The sequence below is a fragment of the Venturia canescens genome, chromosome 2 (genome assembly GCF_019457755.1).
Source record: "Venturia canescens isolate UGA chromosome 2, ASM1945775v1, whole genome shotgun sequence".
Lineage (NCBI taxonomy): Eukaryota > Metazoa > Arthropoda > Insecta > Hymenoptera > Ichneumonidae > Venturia > Venturia canescens.
The window spans coordinates 11,448,139-11,469,904 of record NC_057422.1 but is presented as its reverse complement, the minus strand read 5'-3'; the positions used below and the strand labels follow the sequence as shown (position 1 = coordinate 11,469,904).

General features: G+C 42.6%; 2 protein-coding genes and 1 long non-coding RNA gene across 4 annotated transcripts; 2 read left to right on the top strand and 1 right to left on the bottom strand.

Moving 5' to 3' along the window:
• Positions 1-3,497: 3,497 nt before the first annotated feature.
• On the top strand, positions 3,498-10,036 carry LOC122407355 (transcriptional regulator Kaiso-like). 2 transcript variants are annotated; one of them, XM_043413514.1, is made up of 3 exons: positions 3,498-3,568; positions 6,371-7,422; positions 9,058-10,036. In XM_043413514.1, the coding sequence occupies exons 2-3, from the start codon at positions 6,417-6,419 to the stop codon at positions 9,645-9,647; spliced, it is 1,596 nt and encodes a 531-aa protein (XP_043269449.1). In that variant the 5' UTR covers positions 3,498-3,568; positions 6,371-6,416; the 3' UTR covers positions 9,648-10,036. The 2 variants fall into 2 exon arrangements, with proteins under 2 accessions (XP_043269449.1, XP_043269450.1); XM_043413515.1 differs by lacking the exon at positions 3,498-3,568 and having other exon boundaries at positions 6,361-7,422.
• A 2,179-nt stretch (positions 10,037-12,215) lies between these two features.
• Positions 12,216-16,576, bottom strand: LOC122407361 (uncharacterized). The gene is made up of 2 exons (XR_006260187.1): positions 15,728-16,576; positions 12,216-15,279 (listed from the first exon to the last, which is right to left on the bottom strand). It is a non-coding gene; the product is annotated as an uncharacterized lncRNA (long non-coding RNA).
• A 197-nt stretch (positions 16,577-16,773) lies between these two features.
• On the top strand, positions 16,774-21,626 carry LOC122407357 (nyctalopin-like). Its single transcript, XM_043413520.1, has 3 exons — positions 16,774-17,449; positions 18,196-18,330; positions 19,285-21,626. The coding sequence occupies exons 1-3, from the start codon at positions 17,432-17,434 to the stop codon at positions 20,362-20,364; spliced, it is 1,233 nt and encodes a 410-aa protein (XP_043269455.1). The 5' UTR covers positions 16,774-17,431; the 3' UTR covers positions 20,365-21,626.
• Positions 21,627-21,766: the final 140 nt, after the last annotated feature.

The following is a 21,766-nucleotide window of genomic DNA, read 5'->3' as shown; positions in this document are numbered from 1 at the left end:
TTAGACATTTTTGGGAAATTTTTCTCTCCTTGGCAGGCGAACGAAGGACAATTGTAATTTCGTTCACATCCAACCGAACGAAATGCTCTTTTGCAAAAGTGAGAAAAACCAACGAGCCTCGGTTCGATGCAAAATTCTGAGTTCTAAAACTCATTGACTCACATCGATTCGAGCGAGCAGCTCCGAGCTCAGGACAAATAAACTCATCTTCGTCGGCGCGTGGGCAAAATCCACGCTCGTCGTCGCAACGTATACGCGAGTCCGTGCAGAAAATATAGTTCCCATGGGCGACAAAAGTGAAAATGGGCAACCTTGAGCGCTCCTTTATATCTGCGTCGTGCGAGCACGCACGACGCGAATATTTCCAACGGCGGAAAACACCTTTCATATCGCACGTGTGTACGAAAACACGAGGCGTTACCGCGCGTAGCTCTTCATTGGCTGGGTTCTCTCTGAATACAAAACGCGCATTTACGCGAATCTTACGCGTAAATACAAAGACGATGAAAGGGCCTGAGATTCGTCCGACAGGATAAAAAATATCTCGTTGAATAAACGGCAATGGCGACGGGATAACCCGTCGACGAGTTTTCGCTCGAAAATTGGGCGTCGAACGAAGAGGAAGTTTCCAAACGATTAAATGCTTTTGAATTATAGTTTTTCCAGAGTGCAGTGAACCCTCTGCAGGGAAAGAGAATCTTGAGACGTCAAATATTCCATTCCAAGCGAGCTCTCGAAGGGCTTTTCAGTTTTTAGGAAATTGGGCGTGCTGGGACCGACCTCGGTGGTGTGTTCCTCAGAGGACGAGACGCGGGGGCGCGCGGGGACTCGAAAGAGGGGCACAGGGCCAAGTGCAGCGAAGAGAGGAGACGAAATAAAAGGAAATTCGTTTGAGCGCTCGGAGCGACTCGGGGTGGGGCTCAATATGTCGAATAACCGAATTGCAGAGCGCTCGATATTTCGAAATTCTTAAACCTGTCATATCAGTTTGGAGAAAAATAAGTAATTCGAAATTCTTATTCCCTATCGACTATTCAGCAGATTGCGCGTTTTATCAAAAATTCCTTCTTTGGGCTGCTCGTATTTACCCGAAAATATGTACTTCAATAGTTTTCATTTCGAATGGAATTTTAACAGACCATCCGAATGTCAAAAGTTCATATTTCACAATTCAAAATTGAGAGTAATTGTTTTACAGACAGACCAGAATATAGAGTAGGAAAAAATCGAAAGTGAATTTTCCGAGCCTATAAAACTTGGATATGCGGAATAGCGATGGCTCGAAAAGGCGAAAGTCAAAATGGCGATGTTTAAAATTGGAGATCACCGGCCTGAGTAAGCGAGTGAGTGAGACGCGTGTGTTTGGAGCTCCGCTGCATTTGTTTGATTTGATCGATCGACTTTCTAGCGTTTCGCTATTTTGACTCTTCGACTCTTAGGTGTTTCAGTATTTCAACCTCATTTCCTCTTTCGTTATTATATTTTGAAAATTGTTAATTTTCACGCAGTATCGCTGACTGTAGTAATTTATGAATCGAAATCGTGATAGTCGAATTCTCGAAAAATCCCCATATTTTAGTAATCGTCCTGTGGGCGATTGTTACATTCCATTTTCGACGTAACCGTGCTTCGAACCTTGCACTTTGTGCTTTATTTATTTTCGGCATTCAAATAGCGCTCCAGTCGAATCCCAGGGTGTCTAATTTTGACCAGAACAGAAATTTCATGACTTTTAAGGCTTTTTAAGTCAAGGAACAGAAATTTTTCATGACTTTTCTTATGGTTCTGATACTTTTTATTCATCTTTTAATTTAAAAAAAATTCAATAAAAATAACAAATAAATGATATTTTATTTTGAAATAAAGAATCTTTTTTTTCTTACAAACTATTCATTCGATATTCGTTTTTATATCGATGATGAGTATTGACGAACCAGACATTGTCGCCGCCCCGCGAATTTTGAAATCATGTTGAAGAAAACCAAAAAATCGACAATGACAATGAGCGTTGCAGAGATCTTAAAAAATCAGGTTGTTTGGTAATTTTTCATGACATTTAATGATTTTTTCAGGTCCGAGTGTAATTTCATGGCATTTAAGAATTTTCATGACTTTTCAGGTCGTTAGACACCCTGAATCCACCTGTCTCCAATTATCACTCGAAGTTTATAAACTCGAGATTTTAGCTCTTCGAAATTTTAGTCATTCCAACATTTGACTCGTCTTGGCTTCTTTACGAAGTCGAAAGGCCGGTGTCTCACTGCGAGATCCTGCCCGCTCTCGCCCCGCTCATATTCCCCTCCCTTCGGGCCGAGTTTGCCTTTCCTCCGTTCGCTTTTCTCTCGGCGATGCGGCCCAGCATCCAGCGTTCCAGGCGACCCGGTCTCGTAGCGGGAGAGTCCGAATGCATGCGGGCGTGTGCGTGTGTAGGAAAAGGGAAAAGCGTCGGACGGTTCGTAGATTTAACGCGGACACACTCGCGCCACGAAGTCGTCGACTCGCGGGCCTCTTTCCTCGCTTCTCAAATTTTTGTTTCGAGCACTTTGCGCAGTCTTGAAGAGAAAAGCCTACGACAATTACACATATCTTTCGATCTGTGTCCCCGAGGCAAATTTTCTAGCGTTTCTTCACACTCTCGATCGAGACAGTGGCAAAATGCTCCCGTCATCGAAAGCGAAAATTCTGTGGTTATTTCCCCCCGACGAGTCGCGGGGGGAAGAAAAAAAAACAACAACAACAACAACAACAACTTTGGCCGCAGGAAACGAATCGAGTTTATGTTTCTCCCGAAAAATAACGCCGTCCTCGCGCTTTCGTGCTTCCTCCATCGCGCCAGTCGGCCATAACATTTGGGAGTTGGCGTAGCGTAACAACATGCATGCGTTTCAAAAGGGAAGGGGAGGGAGGGAGGGAGGGGGGGGGGGGGCCTGGGGAATATTGGCTAGAATTGACACGCAACGGGATTGGTCGTTCGAGCCGCGTAATTCCTTCTCCCCTGACGCGTGTATCTGTATTTCAATAAAATATGTACGAGCTTAGAGTTCCGAAGGGCGATGCGAGACGCAGCGGTGGTGCTGGTGAAAAAAGGCCATTAGCGGGACTGTGCGGCGAGTGTGTTCCAGCGGCGTTGCAGGGACTTGAAATTTCGTGTAATTTCGTCAGCGAAAGAAGAGAGAGAGAAGATAAAAGGCGAAAAGGCATTAGACCGGCGGGGGGGGAAGATGGAAAAAATTCGGAGGAATTGAGACTCTTCTGGAAAAGTTTTGGCTCCTTCCGTCTCTTTCTCGTCTTCCCTCGCTCTCGATTAGGCTCCACCCTCCGATTTTTTTCCTTCTACTTTGCCGAGTTGCTCTCTCTCTCTCGCTCGCCCATTTTTCGGCGAGTGCAAGCGGCCTCGCGAGCGCCCCCTACCACGGAGCGCTCGCTCCGCAGCACGCACTTTATGCACGGGCCGTAAGCCGTAAGCGAAAAAAAAAAGGAGAAGAGAAAAGGCCTGGAGGGGGCTGACGGACGAGGCAAGTTGGAGAGAGATCGCCGCGGAAGAGTGCATCGTCGAGGAGCCGTGCTGGTGCGTATTAAAACATCCTAGAAAACGAATATTCTTTTTCTATCGCGATCTCTTTCTCTCGAATGCTCGCGCTGTGTCTTGGTTTAGTCAGCGAGGGAGAAGTGGGAGGCGAGGAGGGGGGAGCTACGCGAGGAAGAGAATCAAGGCTCGGATAGGCGGAGAAAAAAAGTGGGGACGCGCTCCTCTTGTAACTTCTTTGAAAATTGGTGCGGGTGTTTTTTACGCGTAAACACGTGAATACACACGCACGGGAGCGCGCGCGTGTGCGCGCGCGCTTAGGCTTAGGCACAAAGAGGCTTGGACGTAGATGTGTGCAGGGCCCTAACTGACTGTGCGTGGAAAAAATGCGCGAGGGAACGTGCAAGCGAAAGCGAGAGCGCGAAAGGGGGAGCGAGGGAGAGGGAGAGGATACGCGTCGTGCGTAGCGCCGAAAACGAATCGGCATCCCCGAGAACCCCCGGAAAAGCGAAGCCCTCAGTCAGTCTTCTAAATGTGGCATTTAAGCGTTAGTCGCATTCGCGCTTCTCTTGGCTAAAGTGCGTATCGAGGAGCGGGAAAGAAAGAGAAAGAGGGGAGAGAGGAAGAGAAAAAATTGAAAGGGACGGAACGACCTCTCGCGAGGCTCGTGTGCGGCGAGCAAACATCGCGATCGACGGATTCGGACGGGCCCCGTCTCGGCAGTAGTACAGCCGCGCATTCGGGATGACAGTCGCCTCGTGAATTTAGTCCTTCCACTTGCGCCCGAACAGTGTTATTATTTGTGCGCGATCGTTCTTTGCCATCCCTCGCAGGCTGTTCCTTCGAATGCTAAACGTTAACAAACTAAAGAAATCAAGAGGTTTCAAGCTTCGTCCTCGCTCGACGCTCCTCACGCCGACACGTTGTTGTTGTTGTTGTTGTTTATCTCGCCTTCGTCGCTCGGTTTTCCCGCGCACGGACACAACTCCTCGCGCGCAACGCGCCCGGTCAAGAGGACAGTGCGTAAGACATTCCTGCTCTGAGAGAAGCGAGTTTTGCATTTTTTCACACGTAAGTCTTCAAGGTCATTATCGTTCCTCACTCTATTACTCTCCTCCTACTTTCCTCACGTTCACGCTTCTTCTTACCGCTCGATTCGGCAGAGCTGATAATTCTGAATTTTTATTTCACCTCCTCTCGCCCCTCGAACTAAAAAATCGTCGAAATTTGCGCTTACGTCGCGTCCAATCCGAGCAGTCTTCGCGCTCAATTTATTACGTATTTTCCTTGTTTTTCTTCGACCGATACGACCTCGCTCGTGCGGATATCACGCGAGTCTCTTCGCCACTTAACTACGCAGCTAACCGAGGTCGCACACGCGCAAAACTTTGCTCGTACACAAATATAGATGACGATTACGAATTCTGCTATGGTGGCGGCTTCTCCGCGCTTTTTTTTCGCTCCTCCTCTCCACTCGTGTTTACGAACTCGTCGCATGGCCCTGCGGATGACGTATTCGGCGCAAAAATTCAGTCATTATCTTCCCGTCGTCTGTTCGCTGTGTCTCTCCGCACCTATACATTCGTAGGCACGCGTGTACATTCCCGACAGATATTGTGTAAAAACGACGCGTGATCCGAATATTCAGAGGCTCATAATAACACGGAATATTTATTAAATTTACTAATTATTATTTCCGACGACAACAGCCATTTTGAACGAGAAAAAATCTACACGATTTTCTCATTTTTTATAAAACACTTTCGCCAAACAATGCGAAGAGAATAATCCGAAAGATTTGGCACCTCGAAGTGAAGCGCCATTTTATCGCCAGTTGGTAAAAGCGCCGTAACGACTGTGCTAGCGGAAAAAGATCGAAAGTTCGTATCTCCGTGCTCGTCGCGTCCACGAATGTGTGTATTTGTACAGCCGATTTCGTCGTGTCGTTTCGAATTTCGGAAGAAAGCCACGTGACGCCCAAGTGCAGTCGCTGCAAAGTATCTTTTCTAATCGCTAATGTTGGAACATCCGAGGCGGCGGCGGGGGTTGGAGGGGGAAGCGAGAGGGAGCCACGAAGCATCGAGGCGGCTCGTCCTTATCGCTCACGGCTTAGCTTTTCTGCTTCTTATTATATATTTCCCCATAGAGAAGAAGAAGAAGAAAAAGAGCGTCGCGAACAAACGAGTGCTCGCTATTTTTGGACGTTAGAACCGCGATAGGGGCCCGGAAATGAGTTCTTTCCCCGAAACCCCCAAAGTGCAACGTTCTCGTGATCCTAGCAGCGGGAAAGAGAGAGAGAGAGGAAAATGAAACCACGAGGAAACACGCGGACAATAAATGTTGGGGAGAAAACACGCGCGGCCTATTACTCATTAGCGATTATCGCCATTAGTGCTTCGTATAGAAAACGAAAATACATTTGGACGGTTACTCATGCGCGGGCTGTATCGCAGAAACTTATCATTTTAAGTGGCCAGTGACGAAACGAGATCGAAAATCACCAACATTTTCGCGCAGATCTCGCGGCAAGATCGTCTCAGTTTTATGGGTTTTATCTTGCGAGGAAACGGAAAAAAATAAGAAAAAGAGTTGGTTTCTCGTAAATATGCGCGAGAGGAAAGCAGAAGGCGGTCGCTTCTCGTAACGATCTTTCGGATTTGAAGAAAAGTGAAGTAATTAGTATATCGTGAATGGAATCGTTAGCGCTTCGATAATAAACGCATCGTATTTTAATGATTTTTTAACAATCCTCGTTGTTTTTAGCAAGAAAACGTTTCGTTGATCCGCATTTTACGATGTCCGAATAGACGAGTCAAAAATGACGTGATTATGTTCGATTTTCAGAGGGCGCTTTTGGAGGGAGCGGGTCGTAAAAAGGATCCTTGGAAAAATGAGCTTCGCACCGGATCAGCTGTTTTGCTTACGATGGAACAATCACCAGGCGAACATAGTCGAAGTGTTCGACAAATTGTTGGAGAACGAGACGTTTACGGACGTGACGTTGGCGGTCGACAACGGGGTGTTCGTGAAATGTCACAAAATGGTACTGGCAGCTTGTTCGACTTATTTTCAAAGTTTGTTCACCGAGCTGCCGTGCACACATCCGATCGTCGTTCTCAAGGACATAAAGTACGCGGAGATCAAAGAAATCCTCGAGTACATGTACACCGGGGAGGTCAAAGTCGCCAAGGAGCATCTGACCCAATTCGTGAGAATCGCCAACATCCTCCAGGTCAAAGGCCTCATGGCTGACAGCACGTCGCTGACCATCTCGGAGCTCGTAACCCGCAACGACGAGGTCATAAGCGCCAGCACTCTCAACAACGCTGCACAAATATTCGAGGGCAACGCTCCCAACGCCCCGCAATCTTCGCCCCCGCATTCCACCAGCTCGCCTTATTACGGATACAACGGATCGCCGACGCGACGAAATCAACGCTCGAATCTTCCCCTCCCGATGTGGCCGCTCGTCCCACCCGGACACAATTCCTCTCTCGACCTGGCGGCCGCCTTCCAATCCTCCCTCCCCATGAGACACTCGCTCTTCTCTTCCGACTACGAGAACACCCGGGAAGCCACGCCGTCGAGCTCGCGAAGGACAAAATCTTCCGGCGGTAGCAACGGCGGCCCCCCAAGGAATCACGACACGCCGATACTGCGCACCGTCCTCGGTCAAGGTCACGTCGACAGCTCGATATCGCACAGCAACTCCGATCCTCACGAGTACCGAAGCCACAGCAACGATTCAGCCAACAACGACAATGACGCCAGACGCACCAGTGCCGACGCACCCAATCGACCACCTTCTCACAGCCCGTACACGACCGATGCATCCATCATGGAAGACCCCGATCGACAGACCTCCCCTCCCTCGCGCTCCGATGACGGAAGAAACGGTAATTCATCCTCGCACATTATTTCTCTACGAATTACCGCTTGTACCGTTTATCGGGTCTTTATCAAACCTGATAAAGATCTTCGAGAAGCCGGTCGAACGGGCGCGCGAACCTCTCCGGGGAAAAATAGTCTCGGTTGCGCGCCACGTGCTCTGAGCCAATCCCATTTTTGCGTCGGGAGATTCGTAGATTTCACGGGAAACCATGAATTTTTTAAATATTATTACGACACGCTTGCGATTAATAGTTTCGAACGGTATATACAAAGTCTGTTTTGGAGATAAACTATTGTACGAGAAGGGACGCGATGGTCTGGTCGAAAATATGAATCGCTCGAATATTTCATTGATACTACGAATCTAGAGTGGCTGCGGCAGCGTTCTCGACTCTACACTCGATACGAATAATTAAATATTTGATAACGTATCGATCGATGCAGACGAGCAAATTTGAAAGGTCTTTCTTATAAATAAACGTCGGATAATTGAATCCAAAATAGCGCTTTTAGGAGGACAGTGAGAAGTAGAACAAATGAAACTATTTTCGGTTCACCCGCGGTTATATTTTGAGATTCGTCGATAAATTTGCTTCCGTTGATTATTAAAAAGTGATTCATTACCATGCTGAAATTCGTATCGCGAGCGGAGCCGGATTTGTACAATATTCGTTTTATTTTTGTTCACAAAATTTCATTGCCATCCGATTTGATACGATTTTAATTGGAAAATCCATTAGCGCGTGATTGAAGGAAATGATAAAGTTGAGCATTGTAACGTTGCAGCGTTGTCATAAATTCGAACATGTAAATGAAGCTTGAGGAGAAAATTGTTCGAAGGCTCCTTCGAACGGAGTCATTTGACAAATGATGTTTATTTTAATGAGAAAAATCTCATCGAGCCAACGAGACATTTCCGAGAGTCGAAAAGTCATTGATTTTATAAATTCAAAGAAAAAAATTCATGATCGTTTTGGAAAAAATAATAATTCGGATAATTGGGATTCGCATAGATGAAAAAAAATAAAAACAGTATTTACGATCATTTTCTAAGACATAAAACTTGTAACTCGCAGCAATATTTCATGCGGAATTGGCCCCTCCGGCGGCACCCTTAAAACGTTCGAATCTATAGCACGCTCGGTGGAAGGACGAGGGGGAATCTGCGTGGGTGCTATCCTCGACTGGAACCTTCGTACTTATTTCCATGAATGTAAAAAATATTAAAAAAAAGAGGGTTGTTTCCCAATGGGGATAGAACGACGCAGAATAATCTTCTAAATCGTCATGTGGCATAGAAAACCGTGTCTTGGAAATGAAACATTGTTGATTCATCGACCATCGAAAGCCCTTGATTTATTAATCTTGTAGCAAAAAATCGCTTCTTCTTTTTTCTCCTTTGATTTGCAAACTCTCAGAGTCCCCTTTATCGAGTTTTCACGAGCGACTCATTAATAATTAACTACTGAAAAAAAGTGATATCGATCGCCCTCCGATTGCAGTCTCCCTGCAAAGTTTTCTCATTCAAAGAATTGAGAAGGTCGTTTTCGATCACCCGTTGATTAGCATTAAATCGCTATAAAGTTATAAAAGCTCTTGAAAGTTTTGTTTATTTTGTTTTTTTCGATTATTCGTGGCAGGCATAGCGAACTACGTGGCAACGGCTCAGAGACCGGAATGGAAGCGTTACAAGCAGTACACGAGGGCCGACATATCCAACGCAATTGAGGCTGTAAGACATGGCATGAGCGCACTCCAGGCTGCCCGAAAGTTCGGCGTTCCCTCGAGGACCCTTTACGACAAAGTTAAGAAACTTGGTATAACGACGTCAAGACCCTTCAGACGCAGTTCAAACAGCAGTGGCGCTTGTTTCCCGTACGGCCTCGGTGGCAACGTTAACGGAAGTATTTACGGCACTGTTTCCGAGAGCGAGAACGACAACAGCAACGTATTGATGGACAATCCGGCTGCATTGCTCGAAACCGCTTTTGCCGAATCCCGCGAAGAATCGTCGAGAGATCGCGAATCGATGATGGAAGTGTCGCGAGCCAGTCCGAGTCCGCCGCGACCCCCGCCGCTCTATGCGCATCGACCAATGTCGACAGAAGATATCTCTCATCAAGAAACGAGCGACGAGGTCGAACCTCAAGTCGAAGACTTGTCAATCAATCGAAGATCCGACGTACGCGTCATAATGTCACCGAAAGTCACGGTCAAAGAGGAAAACTAGAGAGAGAGAGAGAGAGAGAGGGGCTTGTGAGCATGAGATTACGCGAAAAATAATGGCTCCCATAATTTTCACCATTTTTCTTCCAATATCGAAGAAATTACGAATTTTTTCATTTGAATAATTCAAAAAATGGCAGCACTTATTGTTCCCTCACGATCGAATTCAATGTAATTATTAACGAGACGAATGAACACGGTCCGTGCGTTTTTCCTTGGAAAAACGGCTTCGAAAGCTTTCGTATATAACGTGAATGAAACACAAAAATGGTGAAAATAGGTCGATTTTGAAGAAAAAAAAAAAAACACTGACGTATAAGCAGGTAGAAGAATTGTGATTCGACTCGAGAATGCAATTCGTACAGGCGCAATCGTACTTTATATAAATGAACAAAAGGTTTATGGATACGATAAAATCGAAAGTAAAAAGAAAAAAAAACAAATGTTTTTGAAAAGAATATTAAAAAAAGATACTCCAAGTGTCCTTCGCTAGAGCGTGAGTCGAATGTGCAAAAAAAAGGAAACGGAGAAAAGACGAAACTTCGTTTTTCCGGTAACACGTGGCGGCGCCCGTGAGAAAATATCGCGCCTCAAATAACTCTTCGACGAGAAAAAGAGATTAACATTATTGATTTGGCCTTACATAGATGTATAAAAATTATATGTTATATCAAAGTAAGTCTATATATATCTACATATATTCGTATAGGATACGATAAAAATAGGATATTTTATTAGATTAAATAAGAATTATTTGGCCTTATTCAATATCGAGTATCGATATATTCTCGTTGGAAAACTAGCTTAGAGAGAAAGCACACAAATGAAATCTGAATAATTAAAAATAATCTCGAAAAAAAAGGATGAAAATGAAAAATCGAGAATTACGGGTTGACAATCACGTGAGCGTTAGCAAAAAGAAAAATCACGAAAGCATGTACATTATTATTATTATTATTATTATTTACTATTATCAGACTCTTATATGGTTTATGGCATTTAAAATGCTGTATCACGAGAGAAAAGCGAAGGAAAAAAAAGAAAAATGACGAATTACGCGACGCTTGATTCTCAAAATTATAGTAGCATTATTATTATCGAATGAATGTTACGCGAAACGTTTCGAGGATGTTTTTTTTTTCTTTTTTTTTCGTCAACGACTGAGATATAGATGTTAATTTTTTTTTGTTCATTACTCGTAAACTATTCCGGGTTATATGTTGATTGATAACATTATATATAGAAGCGAGAAAAAAAAGCAAGATAAATTAAGCTGCAGAAAATTGGTGAAGAGAAAAAAAAGGGAATTTTAAAATTTGGCTCTGGGATACAGCTGCAATATTGCTCAAGTACATATCATTATTCATGGAGATATATGCTTTGGGACCAATTCTACCTCATCATAAATGTAAGACTGATCACATTACCCACCGGAAAAGTAAAACTACATTATTATTCATCGTACGTTTGACATCATTTAAACAACGAGTTTTATGTAATTAATCATCTGCAAACGACTGATCGGTGACTCCCAATTACATAAATTTACGTATAAATACATAGATGCATAAATATCGATATTTACGTACATAAAAATATATAGATGAATACACATATACGAATGTATATAGCCTTGCTATATACTATATATTATTGACATTATAAACGTTGGTATAAATGTTATACGCAAAAGGCTAAGAATTATCATTGTAATCGGTATTTCACACTTGCACATTTCATGTAAACATAAGTGCATGTTATCATAAGCTGAATTTTTCCTCGTGTCCTGCAAAAACAGGAGTTCCCTCCGAAGGAACAAACGACGCATTTCGAGTGTTTCCGTTCCGAAAAATTTGGCAGAACGATTGAATTAGAATTTCTATGTCGCTGAACTCTAGCGATTTTGAGTACACTCGTGTTTTGATTTATTATTGTTGGGATTTTTTTACGTACTGAGCAAAACAGATAAACATGGAGAAAAAGTTTGATCGTCGCGGTAATCGATTAGTCTTCTTGGGGATGCACGAATGGAAAAAAAATTCTTTCTCCCCACGCTGCACGGTGGTGGTCCGGTGAACCCGAGGTTTTGAACACGCTCGCATTATCATGCTCCACGAGACGAATAATTGTTTTAATGAAATAAGCGTTAAGTACGATGTGAAAGTAAACTGTTGTAGAAAAACTTGCACTGCGTGGTCTCGACCACAGCACTGTGGGAGGGACACTGTGCAAACATGTCACACGAGATGGTTACCAATTTGACAAATTTACTGAGACGCACTTTTGTAATAGTCTGTTAAAGTTACAAGTACCTGGATCACGATTTATGATCAATTGTTAACGAAACCGAATGTACAGCGACGAAAAGGCATTTTAATAGTGAAACTTAAGCTCGAAGAACAGAGAGGGACTCTTGCGAAAGCAACTCGTTTCAAACTCTCATGGCTTCAACATTTTCGGATGGAACTTTTTGTCGTTTATTTTTTATAAAAAATCATGCGAGGCGTAAAAGAGTGAAACCCCATGCTCGGAAAAATTTGTTTTCACTACGTATTCCGAGCACATTCAGCAGTTAAATACGACACGATGTTTTTATTATTCTCATAATACGATTATTACACTATTATCGATAAGTAAATCACGTTGCCTTAACAACTAAACGTTGTATTACAAGTAAGACTGATTTTTTTTACTACGCTACACATTTATAAATGACAGGAAACGCCATATTTTTCATTAGCAAGAGAAATAAACAAGGAACGCGCAAGTGTACAAAAATATGTAGAATCGATGGAGTAGTGGAGATTAGAAAACGTTTGCACTACGGCCGGTCGAAATATCGATGAATAGTGCGACGATTGGATACAGGAAACACGGTTCCGTTGGTCAATATGATTTTATAGAAAATCTCGTCAATTCCCCAGAACCCAAAGTACAAAAAATCAGAAATCTTTTCCTCAAAGGATTCGAACAACGCTAGAAATATTTTAAAAATATTATTTCATTATATTTTTCACTGTTTTTAAATATTATTATTTTTTTTTCATATTCAATTTAATGGTAAACAAATGATGTAGGAGTTAGAGAAGAATTGCAACATGCAAAAAATGCAATGTAGCATTATTTTACGTAACGTTAATGTGAAGTCGTTGAAGCACGTTCCTTCGACGTGTCCCGAACTCTCGATTCACCAACCTCAACATTGCCTACCTCATAATCATTGTAAGAAATTCATAAAATGTGATGTTTTATGCAAACCTCATTTACGAGTTGTTATTCCGACGAATCCTTACCCTTGCACACTTCAAGACCAAAATTTCCTCGGCAACAATAATTGATTAGTCACTTTTTCAGTCGACAACAATAATTAAATAATTCGAGTCTAAAAATATGAATGTTGAACATCAAATATTAAAATAGACGAAGAAACATATAAAACCTGGAATTCCAACTACTTTTTCTTCACGCTCAAATTTTTTACTTCATTACGAAAAACAGGATAAAACAGACGTACCTCCGCGGTCACGTCACGATCTTGGTTAAAACAAACGATAAATAAAAACGCGTTTTTGGTCTGGACAAAAATCATCGTTTTTTTGGCAACACAAATACAGTCGTATTTTATCCGTTAGTAAAAAATGGTGTCAGTATTTTTCAAAATTCATTACAAATCGTATTATCAGAAGAAAAGAACGAAATTGCGTCATTTTGACACGAGTGTGCGGGCTCTTCCATCGCAAAAACCGGTGTGATGTCACAATTTTATTAAAGACCCTCAAACCAAGCATTAAAACGTCTGAAGCAAGCAGCGATGCCCCAGAATGAAACAATAAATAATAAATCTCGTAATAATCGTTCCATTTAATACGGGAGCTTCTAATATTCATCAGTCAGCGAAAGATAACCTATAAATGGCGCGTCAATATACGTATTCACTGATCGATACTTTTAATTAATTCCGGTCGAATGTGCCAGTCCCTTTGTTTCGAATTCCTCCGGCATATGTGCGATTTCAATAGTTGAAGTAACGAGGTAAAGTTCCTTTCTCGAACTGCTGGCTCGCGCAGACAATTTCAGTGATTCGACCTGTCGCAATGGATCGCTATTCATTTCGTAACGAGCGGAATTCGGCACACGTCACAAGTATTTTAAGCCTATGGATTAACTCAATTTATAATACTAAATGAGTTTTCATTTAATTGACGAAATTGATTCTCTTTAAAATTAAATTTTTCGATGATCTTGATCGATTGAATAATCGGAGCCATAAATTTCTTAAATTCATTGCAAAATTTGTTTTCGATCGATTACCGATGTTCTCGAATTGTAGTGAAATTCCCTGTGGCAAACCGTGAAAATGAAAAAAGTTGAAAATTTTACGAGGGATGTCAACATCGATTTGTTTTATATTTGGGTATTCGGATAAAAGTAAGAAGCGAAGAGATGAAAAAATTGATGATAAAACTGAGAACTCGCATTCGCGAAAAAGATGCCCTAACCTAACTTATCTCTTCTTCATTTTCGTTCGGCTTGTCAGCGTCGCACTTAAAATGCTGGGTATTCATGGAATAACTTGGTAATGAAGTGAAGACCTCGAGCATTACGAAGGGTCTTTATTTGCGCTGTTTCACAAATAACCACAGCCAAATGAATATAATTCATTAAAGCTTCGAGGAGAAAAAAAAACGAAAAAAAGGGAAAGAGGGTTTTCGTGTCTGTGGACTCTCGTACGGCGGAGTTAACGAGTAGAACATATATTTTCGACGTTGCACATATAACAACGTTTCAAGAAGCTTCGTGTGCTGACTTTTGCTCAGCTTGTAACTCTCGGGGTAGAATCAGAGAGATTTTTACTACTACGTGTGGGAATTTCGAGCTCGGTCCTGTCTTTTCTGTACCGTGATCTTCTCTCCCGCGCGCGCGCGGTCTCCTTTTTTTCTGCTCGCACGTTCTGACGGGTCGTGTCGCATAGGGTGTACGTTGGGTGCCAACGGGATGTGGAAAATAGTAACGAGAAAGGTAGATGAACTACGTGGAGTCCTATCGAGGGTAGAGGTGAAGAGGAAAACAGCGAGAGAGCAAGCGAGAGGAAAATATTGCACGGAGACATCGGAGGATGCGTGGGAAATAAATCTATATAGTGAGCTTTTCATGTATCGGGTGTACAAAACGTGGCTGTCGTTAAATTTCAAATTGATTCCAACGACATTGGAATCGAACATGACGAGGCAGTCTGAGGCTAACGAAAACGGGAGGGATCGAAATGGTTTAGAGGTTAGTTTTTAAGAGGTTAAGTGCCACTCGGTATAAGAAATATTTGCGATGCTTTTTTGAACACTCATTTGCAGCTTACGAATCGCAGCGGCTCAATCATCAGGTTTTTTAGTGTAAACTTCCAAAATCGATGTTTCATGAATTCTTTTAATCAAATTTATTTCGAAATGCAAGCTACTAGCGTGCCAATAAGACTCGACAGTTTCAATGGTTGTCAGAAGTTCGTTGGGTTCGATTGATCGAAATCTCTTGAATGATACGCTCCAGTCAACGATCCCGATTACCTCAAAGGCTCCGAGGAACTTCTGAGGAAAACAGTCCCGAAGTATTTTCTCCTTCGATGCGTGGTTGATTGAGTGCGTCTGTAAGAAAACCGCTAAGTGGGGGGAGCGTACCAAAACCATTCGGCCGTGGTAAATTCTGCTCAACGCTGGCCTTTCTACTTTTCTTATCCGTTTACAGAAATCAATATAACTAATTGGGAACTTACAGAGCGAAAATAAAAGGGTACGCAAAGGAGTGAATTCAATTTCGTAAAAGCAATAAAATTCAATTTGGCAAAAGGAAATGAATTAAAATCAAAGATTTCACGTGTCGGGTGATTGAATTAATTTTTTTGCATTTTCTGGTCGTACTTGGAACACCATTGCTGCGTGCTGAAAATCCCAAAAAATTCTCGCCATCTTCGAGGTATTGGAAATCGAAGATTACATCATTTTTCACGTGTACTCATGGACGAGCGAGCAATAAAAAATTCGTATAAAGAAGTTACCCAACTCCATTTCAGATAGACGATAAAAGTATATTTACCCTTCGACGAGACACAGGTACGAATTTTCATCCACGAATACTGCAGACATTTTCCGGATATTGAGCAAACCTCAGCTTCGTTCTCTAACGATGAATGATCGTTCGAGGACATTCGAGCTTTCGAAATGTCCGTTTGTGAATTTCGACGATTCAATGAAGATTTAAACGTTTATAAATAAACGAAAATCGACGTCCTCCCGAAGGAGAAAATAACATTTATCCAAAAGTTCACGTATTCATAGAAATTTTAGCATCGTTTCTAGAAGTAGCGACTCGCGAAAGAGAGGTTAGGATTAGCGAGGTTGTCAATCTCACAAGTGGAATATAAAAAAGCGAGTATAAACCCGATGCTATAATCGGACAGTGACTATCCCAACTTGAAATTCACTCCCTGCAATCTACGAACGAGTCTCGATGCCCCGGAATAAGCTTTTATTAATATTTCATCGACTTTCCATCGCGCACAACAAAATATCCGAATGACGCGACAATAAGACGATTCGAGGATTGTCAACCGCGTTCGAAGTTTCGAAGCTCGACTCTTCGGACACCCTTTGTGCACGGAAGTGTGTGTCCATGTGGATTCATGGACGAGGAGGCGTATGTGCTGATATAGGAGACAGAGAGAGGGGAGAGAAAGGGAGGGAGAGGAGCGAGATTCGATACGCGATCCACCTTCCATCCGAGCTCGTCTCGCGTACGTGCCTCGGGAAAGCCCGGCAGTAAGCATAGAGGAGGTAGCGGACAAGCAAGTAAGCAAGCAAGCACGCGAGCAATACACACACGAGGAAGAAGAGCATGCACACCGGAGGAAGTGGAGGAGGCAATGTGCGGCGGTGGCACGCGAACAGGGAGAATAATTATGAGCTTGCGCACAAGCTTGCGCCCTCTATCTTTCTCTAGCTCGTTCGTTCGGATGTACGAGATGGTATAGCAAGCGGAGATAGGGATGGGAGGGCAGAGCAACGGGTAAGGGGGTAATAGAGCCGGGCCCGGGGTTGTATAGCAGCCGAATGGAAGGCGCAGTTGGAATCGTTCGTGGCCCGTTAAAATCGCACCGGAATATTCGCTCTTGGTCGTTCCGATCGCGCGTATCGCAGCAGTGTCCGAGGAGAGGAAAAAATAAGGTTGAGTGTTGGGCGAGGATCGAGCGGGTAAATAACTCGTGACGAATAACAATAAATATATACGAGGACAATTAATAAGGCGGGAAATATGAGACGATTATTGGCAAACGTATCGAAAAAAAGTTCGTAAAAAAAAGAATATTCGTAAGCCCGGAATAATCGAGTGCGTACAGTTGCTGCGAGGAGACGAAAAGAGCCGTGTTTCGTGGCACGAAAAAGGGTGCCGGATTACCGAGCCTGCTTCAGCCTCGGAGAAAATGTAAAGGAGAAACGTGACACGGACGGAATATTAAACTGTGAATTCCATCGTGTGCCTCCCTCCAACCTCAGTGTAACAACTTTCTTCCGACGTTTTTTTCTCTTTCGATACTCTCCTCAAACCCCCTTTTCTTTCACTGGATATCTTTGATCTCAAAAGCTCTTGGTTAAGTGCGGAGTGAGCGGCGTTAAACCGAGTGACACACTACCACAGAGAGAACCTCTCTCTCGATTCTCACACTCGCGAGGAAAAACAGAAGGAATAGCTGTCGACGCCTATCCGGATGCTGAGGCATGCGCCGTAAACATAACGAGATTGATGTATCGCGGAGCGCAGGTACGCCGAATATTCACCATACGCATTACTCTTCGTAATACATTCATAGATGCTTCTATTGACACTCTTGATATTCCATCGACGATACGCGGAGATTCCCCATTTTTTATGACATCACGCGCGCTAGCTCCCACAATCTTCCCATCCTCAGTGAATTCCTCATAAAAAATTCGCTCCTTTCGCATCTTCCTGCGTCTCGGAATTTTGCGTTTATCGTACCGAATCAGCAAAGTCCAAGTGGACTCGGAATAAATATTAGCTGAGTGGAACGATCGGCTTCGCCAAATCGCTCGAGCGGAATATTCGATTGTTTCAAGTATTTATTATTATGGATGAAACTTTTAATCGATATTGCAACGGATTTGAGAGTCGATTAAAATCTTATAATTGCCAAATGAACATTCATTAATTATGTATTTCGCAAGAAAAAGAATTTTCGATCCGTTGATACGAGAAACTATAATTTTCCGACGTTTTTATTGCCAACAGAAGTCGATCGTCGTCCATCTCGTTAATTATTACATTATTCCAGAAAACGACGAACGAATATCGCCAAATTTCAGAGCAATCCACCGCACTGGCCAGACGCAATTCTTGGCTGTTTTTATTAACGTCAAAATTACGATTGAGCCGATAATCGATCGATGAATAAATTAAAAAAAACAACATTTTCCCTTCCGTTTATTTCGATATCGCTTATAATCGTGGGAATTACGAATCGCACGTCGATCTTATTTTGCCAACAGATTTCGAGCATCTTCCTGTTGACATGCTTGACAGGGGTGAGCGTCTCGCTCACCTCCGGACAAGAGGCAAATTCCACTTCAGCTGAGAGCGTCATTCCATGCCCTGCACAATGCATTTGCCTTTCATCCAAACAGGTAAAAACCGTTCGGGATTAAAAAAAAAAAAAAAAAATGGAAGCAAAGTGAATCTTTTGCTCGATAATTTTATATTTGGCATTCTCGAAACGAGCACACGGATTAGAAGCGTTCATTCGATTCGAAAAAAAAGACTCTGTAAATCAATTTTAATCCAACATAAATCGGCAATTTTGAAAAACAGTATTTCAAATTGAGGAATTTGAACGTTCGGTAGTGATAGCAGAAAATGTTCACATCATGAATTTGGACACTGACTAAAAATTTAGTTCAACCGACTGACAGTCCGCTTCGTCAATAGTTACGACAGAAATCGTGAAAACGAAGGGAAATAATTATTGACGAGCTGAATACGAATTTTAATGAAAGAAAAAAATCACCAGTCGAACATGAATGTCGAAAGGAATGACATTCACCGTGCAACGCGATGTTTTTCATTTGGAAAAAAAACACCACGAATCGCTTTAAAGGCTCGAGGCGAGCCTCGAGCCAGCAGTCGAGAGAGCTGGCAATGTACTTGTGTCGCGAGACTACCGAGTCCCTTGATTTCGAGTGAGTTATACGCGTGGGGAATTAGAATGTGAAAATTAGCGACTATTATTTCCGGTAATATTCGAGGGAGTCACGAAACTGTTCTTCGCACTAGAAAAAAATGTCAAAGATTCAAGATCGCCTCGTTTTAAATGACTGTAACGGTAATTTTCACTGTTTAATTCTCTCGGTATGAAAAAAGTATTAAAATATTTATATAAAAAAAAAGCATTCTCACGATTTTTTTTTTAATTCAAAATAACGGTGAAATTGCTTGTCACGTTTTAGCGATTCGTGGTCACTTGACTTTAACTTCGTAAACCATGCCAAAAAACGAAAAAAAAAACAAAGTAACGTACGATTTTCAACTAACACAAACAATTTTCCGAACGATGTGGCGTCGAAAAAAATGACGGAAACTAGGCGCTCTGCAACACGGGAGGACTGCGAGAAATTCCAACGTCGCAATTCACATCGGCGGTGGAGGAATTGTCCCTGACGAAGAACAACATAACGATAATAAAATCGGACGCGTTCGTCGGTCTTCGTAATCTTCGTAAGTTGAGTTTGGACGGTAATAACATAACGATGATAAAGTCGTTTGCGTTCCGGGGTCTGAACAAGCTGACGGACATATCGATACAGAACACACCGTTGCGTTACGTGGGCCAGTATTCGTTCGCGACGTTGCAAAACGTGACGTCATTGTTGTTGGCGTACAATCGCATAAGTTACATCGAGTCGAGTTCGTTCGCGGGCACGAGTTACGTGAAGCTGATATTATTGTCGAATAATCCGTTAATAACGATCCACAGTAAAGCGTTTTCGGGTTTGACGAACGTGGAGCACCTTATATTTCCGTCGGGATTGCAAGTGATCGAACCGGACGCTTTCAACGGTTTGCAAAACGTAGGTCAAATAAAATTGACGTTTATGGACCTGAGCAGTCTGCAGCCCTTTACGTTTCGGGGCCTGAGTAACATAGCGCGGTTGAACATACAAGAGAGCGATTTGGGCGCGGTGCGAGTGGATGCGTTCACGGGCTTGAGTCACGTGGACAGTCTCAACATAATGAACAACAAAATAGACGTGATCGAAGAACTACGTTTGACCAATGAGAACGCGGTTGGAGTGTTTCGTTTCACCGGCAACCACGTACTGTCGGCGCCACGTGCCAAAGACACGAATTTCAATGTGAACACGATTCTCGCGGTGAACAACCACTTTCCGTGCGACTGTCAAATTCACGATGTTCTCGAGAGCGACCTCATTAACGCAAGCGTCGAAGAATTCCGTATGAAAAATTTTTGCATCTCTCCGATCGAGTACAACGGTCGATCTATGAGTCTCGTCGATTTCGACGGAATCGCCCGGTGTCACGATAAGGTTATGCAGGACAATCTTGGCTCGGGCGGCCAGCGACCCCCCCCTCGTTCCCTGCTCTTCGTTCCCTTTGTTCTCGTTTTTTCTTTCACGTCCTTCCAACCGTTCGATCATCTTTGAATCTTCGTTAAAAATTATCACGCGAGAATAACCGAACGCAGAAAAATTCGGGGCAATGTTGCCATATCAAAAAATACATACAAATATACACGCGACCCGAGAATTCGTTCGTTACGGATCGAATCGTCGACGAAATTTCATTTTATTACTTACATACCTCGGTAGTTTTCACTACTGCTGAATAAATCGATATACCCACATATCTATAAATATACATATATACGTATGTACTCGAAAATATGTGCGTATATACGTATATTTATTTATATAATAAAATAGCTACGAAGCGCTTGCAACTCTAAACTTTTTCCGACCTCGTCTCCGCCTAGCAGAACTGCCATATCCAGCGGAATTACGAGCGATCATATGGCTGTAAAAAAAAACGAGACGCGATTCTTTGTGAATAAACGTCTATTACCTCAAAGTACATCTCATTCGTATACGCTTCGCTGTTGTTGTCGAGGAACAACGAGAGAGGAGACAAAGCAAACAAAGAAAAGTACGTGGTAGAGGGGGCAAAAGCATGGACGACGTAAAGTTGCGAGAATAACCTCAAAAATTATTCACGAATATTGTATATCATGGAATCGTCGAGAGCGTATCGAGATAGGTTGATTCTACACGAGATGTTATGATATTTGCTGTGAAATCATGCGAACCAAAGCTTGGTAAACGATTTTCGAAGGGAGGAATGAAAAAAAAACAATAAAAATACGCAAACGAGTATTGAAAGATAAAAATTACGATGTAAAATCGAATATGCCTGCGTAACTTGTGCATCGATCGTCGATATATCATCGATAAATAATAATAATAATGTAATTATCGTTATATAGATTACTGACTCGGCCTTTGTGTCGACGATGAAGAAAAAAACAACCGAGGACCATACTTTTTACAAACGCCCACACACACATATGTAATCACAGAAACACGAAAACACGAAGAGGAATAAAAAACAATGATTATTTGAAAAAAATGACGCTCTCTCGTCATTGCGGACGATCGTTAGATCTGATTTATGTAAAATGTTGAAATACCAGTGGATATCATTGTGCGAACGCTCGAATATGTTGCGCGATCCATTTTATTGTTACATAGCTCGTTAATTAATGATGAGCAGCCGTGCAGTTAACACGGTGAATAAATTACACGAAATTTCACAACCTTGTGTAGTACGAACAACGGACGGAGAGGAGGGTGATTGTGATGCTTTTTTTGTGCACCAACTACTTTCGAATAAATTGATTCTGTTGATTTAATTCTACAAGAGTTTCGGGCTCACTGAACCTATCATTTTTCCGTTAATTTAAAACAACCATTCTGCTTTTCGTATATTGTCATTTTGGCTTTGTTAGGTTATGTAACAGTCACTTCTTCGCTGACGCTTTGAATCATTATT

Excerpts from the sequence above, each read along its gene's own strand:
- LOC122407357 (XM_043413520.1), top strand. Across the intron at positions 18,331-19,284 it reads TTTGCCTTTCATCCAAACAG|GCGCTCTGCAACACGGGAGG; the intron begins GTAAAAACCGTT and ends GACGGAAACTAG.
- LOC122407355 (XM_043413514.1), top strand. The coding sequence starts at position 6,417 with ATGAGCTTCGCACCGGATCAGCTGTTTTGCTTACGATGGAACAATCAC. Across the intron at positions 7,423-9,057 it reads CTCCGATGACGGAAGAAACG|GCATAGCGAACTACGTGGCA; the intron begins GTAATTCATCCT and ends TATTCGTGGCAG.